Genomic DNA, 6,000 nt, shown 5'->3' on the forward strand with positions numbered 1-6,000 from the left:
CGGGGGTTCGACCCCCAGCTCGGCCACTTCTGTCTGTTCCTCTCTCCAGTCAAGGGTAAAGGGGGCGGTAGAATATTTCACCCTACCTGTGTGTCCAGTTGGGCCACCTTCTCCCTGCTCTCGGTCAGCTGGGCGTTCACTTCCTTTATAGAGGTCTCCACAGCCTGGGCTTGGTCCTGTGCCGCCCGCAGGAGGGTCTTCTGCTCCTGCACCTGCTTGTGGAGGTTGTCCTGGGCCTGCTTGTGGCTCTCCGATTGGTTCTTCAGTTTGTCTGTCAGGTGTGTGACCTACAGCCCCAAAAACAGAAAGATAGCAAGACAATTAGTTTTCTCTCAGATCATGATTAGGCCACTGTATGTTTTCACTGTGGTACATTGGATCACATCAGTAGTGTTCTTTTAACACTACCTCAAAGCAAATCAAAGTTTATTGGTTCGGTACACAGATGTGCAGATGTTATCGCAGGCGCAGTGAAATGCTTGTGTTTTCTAGCTCCAACAGTGCAGTAATACAAAACAACACACATAATCTAATTTTGGGTTTTTAATCTAATTAAAAACCCAAATAGCACTGCAACAGTAATCCACATGCAATCTATGCGTATCGACACTGGATGAATTTACACCTATGCACATGAATTGAACAACACATTTCTACGGTTCATCGTACTGCATTACGTGTGTGCTCTGTTTTGTGTGTGTGTACACGTCTGTCTGTGCATGTAGGGACGTGGGTCTTGCTTGTATCTGCATCTAGGGCTGGGCGAAATGGCCAAATTATCATATTTCGATATTTGTCTCTTCTAAATACGCTTCATGAGTAGTACATGATACATTCTTTCTGCTGATTGTTTTATACTGTTCAACCAAAAATAAGTAGTATTTTTTTATGGATTCAATGGCAGTTCTTACTTTCGCCACAAGGGGCATTGTGCTGATTTCTATGGTGCTTTTGGCACCAGCGCTGCCTCACAGGCACTATTTATGACAAAAAAAGTACATGTGTGCAGCTTTTGCTAGCACATTAGCAGTTCTCTACTGTTAGTTTCATACTGGCGGTAAGAACAGAAGATTACCACCCTTTATTTGTTTTGTTTCATCACTCAGTTATTACATGTATATTACATTTAACAGACCAAACATTGAAATAATGTTATGTAAGGTAAAGTAAATATCCATACCGTGCATCAATATCGTATATAGTAAAATAGGGTTTATCGCCCAGCCCTACCTGCGTCTGTAGTGTGTGGTTCTTCTCCTGCAGCTGGTTGAGCACGGCCGTCTCTCCCTCCCCAGCCTGGATCTTGGCCACCAGGTCCTCCCTCTCGGCCTCCAGCTGACTCACGCTGTCCTTGGTCTTCTGCAGCAGGGCCTCCAGGTTCTGGATCTTCTGGTCCTTGTCCCCGATCTGACGCAGCACCTGCTCCAGGTCATTCTAATAGGACAGGGACAAAGCGGCAGAGGGAGAAGAGTCAAACAAACGTGTTGTCTGAAGCACTTGCTAAGCAGACGTCCTTAGTCATGTTCATTAGGCATCAGACAGGAAAATAAATTGACTGAAACAGGGTGGGACGACATGGACTTGTCCAACAAGAAATGTTGTTTTCTGTTTTGCTAAGGTGTGCCCTAGTAAATGCGACCTTGTACTAATGTGTGGTGGGTTTTCTGGTGGTGAGCATCACTTCACATAGGTTCTACTACACACACAGTGAAAGAGGTGAGTTGTACTGACAAAATACTTTTCTTGAACTGCTACGTTGACATGTCCGGTAGTACCTGTGCCTCTCGCAGCTTGGTGTTGGTGTTCTGCTGCAGGCCCTGGAGCTCCTGGTGTTGCTGCTTAGCTTTCTCCAGCTGGTGCTGCAGGTCCAATGTCTTACTGCTGTTCTCCTTCAACTAAAGCAAGACACACATGCAGAGGTCAAACCCAATACAGTACCTCTGTTTATGGCCTCATTCTGAACCCCCACCTATAGAGAGTCACTTCTAATAGGCAGGCCAATCTATAAAGGACCTTGTGCAACAATCCTCCTATGTCCATATCCATCATATAACAGTATCGGTCTCTGTTCAACTCTACCGCTCCCATAAAAATACGTGGTCAATATGACTGCTGGTCCACCCATCAGAGAACATGTTAAAGGGATATTTCGGGATTTTGGCAATGAGGCCCTTTATCTACTCAGATTAACTCCTGGATACCATTTGTATGTCTCTGTGCGGTTTGAAGGAAGTTGCTAACTAGCGCTAGCGCAATTGCTAACTGGCGTTAGCGCAATGACTGGTAGTCTGTAGCAGATACCCATAGACTGCTAGTCATTGCGCTAACGCTAGTTAGCATTGGCTCGCAAAACTCTCTCTAACTTCCTTCATACTGTACACAGAGACATACACATGGTATCCACAAGTTCATCTGCCTCTGGGGATCATTGCCAAAATCCCTAAGTATCCCTTTAAATGGGAATGTCCGTTCCAGTAATTCTGTCTATACCCATCCTATACGAAATTCATGTGGTGTCCCTACCTGTTCCTCTGAGCGGGACAATTTGATCTGCAGGTCGGCGGCTTGTTGCTCGCGGTCCTTCAGTTTCTCCCCAGAGAGCTGCCTCTGCTCCTTCAGACGGCCCTGCACCTCCCCCAGCTGCCGCTCCGCCTCCAGTAGCTTAGCATGCAGCTACAACACAGAGGAGGGGAGGGAGAGGATGGGAAGAAGGAGACGGGAGGAAGAGGGAGGCTTATACCTAATATACAGTATCATTGATAAGCAAAGACTTGTGTGTCTGACCTATGTGTTTACCTGTGTGCGTCTCTCACTCGCGCGCCTGTGTGTGTGTGTGTGTGTGTAGGGTTATAGGCATGTGTGAGAGTCTGACACGTAAGTTATTGGTTTCTGACCGTTTGCATGTGTTACTCACGAACCTGGCAGATCTCACTCTGCTGCGCCAGGCCCTGGCTCTCCCTCTCCTCCCTCTGCTGCTGCAGCTGCTTCCTCTCAGTCTTCACCTCCCTATGCTTGGCCTCCAGCTCAGCCACCTCCCTTCGGAGCCTCCCGGCTTCCTCCCCCCGCTCCCCCAGCTCTGCCTGGGCTCTCTGCAGGCTGGCCTCGGCACCCACTGCCCGGGCCTGGAGCTCTTGCACCTCCAGCTCCCTCTGGTGCAGGCTGGCCTGGGCTGTCTTCTTGGAGACTTGCTCGGCCCTCAGGCCTTCCTCCAGCTCCTGAAACTCCTTCTCCCTGCGCAGCAGCTTCTCTGAAAGCATCTGGAGGGAACCAGAGGGGGTAAAGTGATTAGCTAGTGATTACGGTCCTGTGCGGCTCCGTCGGTAAGACGATGGCGCTAGCAACACCAAGGTCATGGGTACAACTCCGGCAGAGATCATCACAAACACATAGATGTATACGCTAACATAAGTTACGTAAGTTGCTTTGGATAAAAGTCAGCTAAATGGCATATATTAACAGGTTGTGAAGAGAACTGTTGTTTCAGAATGTTATGAAAGACAGAAACGGATACTCTGAACAGATAAGCATGATGGGCAATCTGCTAAAGGGCGTAAGAACCTTCCTGCTTCTGATTTCAAGGTCATGTGTAATAGAAAATCTAAATGTAATGGAAAGTGTTATACACACAAGCTCCTTAAAATATTTGACATTGGGAGATGTTGACTAAAGTGAGGAAATTAGGATTAATTTAACAGGACTCTTATTAACAGCTCAGTTCCTGTTAAACAAAACAAAATGTACAGATACCTTCTCACGTATCATAGTGACATTGATCGTTCAACCTCTGAAAAGAACACTGCATCCCTACAGAGGGGGCTGGAATTACATTCCAGAGGAATACATTTTACGACAGGAACTTGAATACCGGGCTGTGTGTGTGTGTGTGTGTGTGTGTGTGTGTGTGTGTGTGTGTGTGTGTGTGTGTGTGTGTGTGTGTGTGTGTGTGTGTGTGTGTGTGTGTGTGTGTGTGTGTGTGTGTCTGGCATGTGTGTCTGTGCGGTAAACTTGGCACAAGGGCAATGATATATAATACAATGGTGTGAACGACAGTGCTGGTAACTGGGGGACATGACTGGGACATAGAAAATGCCAGACAGATCTTTTTCCCCTCCGGACCCACAGCAGCTGAGCCTCATTTATGAGTGGCTCTATCGCTCCCTCTTCAACTTCTTCCAACCCCTCTGTCCATCCATGTCCTTGTTTCAACCTTGGTTCATATCTCCCCGATTTCTCGCAGTCTCCTCTCTTTATACATTATTTTCTTTCTCTACCTCTTTCCTCCCCTCCCTCGTTGTTTCACTCTATCCAGTAACCACCCCTTCTCTCTGTTTCTACTCAACTTTCCTCTGTCCTCCCGTCTTTTATGTTATAAATATTTGTAAAGGTATTTTCTGACTTTCTTGAACAGATGACAGTGGGGAAAGATCGAGAGAGGTTGTATCATAGCGCAGTAGGCCGGATTCAAATATTACAGGTCAAATATAAATGAATATATTCAGTTTATATAACATGTACTCGTTGGCTGACACTCAAAATAAAAAAATACACACAGAAATCCTCAGGATTTCGTAATAATAAAATTGGTATGTAAAGAAAAATAGAGGTGGGCCTACACCTCAGACTCCCCATCCCATTCCCCCCAGCCCAACATGTCTCCGTCCAACCCACCGCATCCGGAAAACATGTTTTCCACCACGCCTAGCAACTCAGGTTGGTTGTCAGTAGTGCTGAGCGATTAGTACTTTGAGGTCGGTTTGGTTTCGGGTTCGATTCTAAAAAAAAGTATCACGGTTCCCTCCTCAGTCTCTGCTCAGCACAGACTGAACAAGTTTAAGCTGGCACGCAATGGATTATGGTCATTGTAGTTAATTACCACATTTTCTACACTACACTATGTAGAATATGGGCCTGTTGGAAACTACAACTCCCTACTACATCGCACAGTTCAGTCTTGATCTGATTTATCTCCACAGAAACTAGCATGTCTTGGGGGTATGATACTGTATTTGTGTGTATTTTTACATTTTTTATTTAACCTTTATTTAACTAGGCAAGTCAGTTAAGAACAAATTCTTATTTACAATGACGGCCTAGGAACTGTGGGTTAACTGTCTTGTTCAGGGGCAGAACGACAGAGTTTTACCTTGTCAGCTCGGGGATTCGATCTAGCAACCTTTCGGTTACTGGCCCAAAGGCTCTAACCACTAGGCTACCTGCCGCCCCAGTATAACGCTCACTCATCAGTCACGATTCATTCAGTATTATCCTTAATCGTGATAGCATCCACATTAATGTAGAAGTGTTTAGAAATATTCTGTTCTTATTTACAATAAAAGTGACTCCAAAATGACAATACATTATTTACCATTTTGGGCACAAAATAATCTGAAACACCCAAACCAAACAGCAAATGCATCAGAGCTTGATGTAGTCATTACGTGCTATGAATATGGGACCAAGTGCTTAACTATTTACTACTTTAAAAAACAAGTGAATGGGGGGGACTATGTGCAAATGTTGTATCATTTCTAAACGGTTAACCCGATATGGATGAAAATACCCTCAAATTAAAGCGGACGGTCGGAACTTTAACCTCAGTCATTATATAATTCCACAGTCATGCATCAAATCCAAGGTGCTGGAGAACAGAGCCAAAACAACAAAAAATGTCAGTGTCCCAATACGTTTAGAGCTCACTGTTTGAGTTTAGTTTGAGTTTATTTATTTAATTTTTACAGGGACAGTGCACATTAATCAACGTTTCAGTAAAAGTGCCGGTTTTAGCCAGCCGGTTAATTTTCAACCGCAGTCCCTGGGCAGGTTATTGTGTGTGTGTGTGTGTGAGAGACATTCCCAGAAGACAAACTCAAAATGTCGCTCACAACAAAAGGAACTAACAAACAAAACAGAAAGGGGTTCAGAAGGGGTTCTGAAAGGCACCACGTGGGTGCCCGCTGAACATTGGCAAAGCCACTAGTAAGGGGTTCTGAAAGGCACCAC

The 6,000-nt window shown here is 45.4% G+C and overlaps 1 protein-coding gene across 3 annotated transcripts in view; it reads right to left on the bottom strand.

Annotated features, from left to right (window-relative positions):
• eea1 (early endosome antigen 1) overlaps positions 1-6,000 on the bottom strand; it is a 55,413-nt gene that overhangs the window by 15,973 nt on the left and 33,440 nt on the right. For all 3 annotated transcript variants that reach the window (XM_023970895.2, XM_023970894.2, XM_023970896.2), the window contains 5 exons: positions 2,919-3,257; positions 2,524-2,673; positions 1,776-1,895; positions 1,231-1,434; positions 87-287 (listed from right to left, as the gene is read on the bottom strand). In XM_023970895.2, coding sequence (XP_023826663.1) covers positions 87-287; positions 1,231-1,434; positions 1,776-1,895; positions 2,524-2,673; positions 2,919-3,257 — 1,014 coding nt within the window. The remainder of the gene's footprint in view (positions 1-86; positions 288-1,230; positions 1,435-1,775; positions 1,896-2,523; positions 2,674-2,918; positions 3,258-6,000) is intronic.

Source organism: Salvelinus sp. IW2-2015, linkage group LG26, assembly GCF_002910315.2.
Source record: "Salvelinus sp. IW2-2015 linkage group LG26, ASM291031v2, whole genome shotgun sequence".
Lineage (NCBI taxonomy): Eukaryota > Metazoa > Chordata > Actinopteri > Salmoniformes > Salmonidae > Salvelinus > Salvelinus sp. IW2-2015.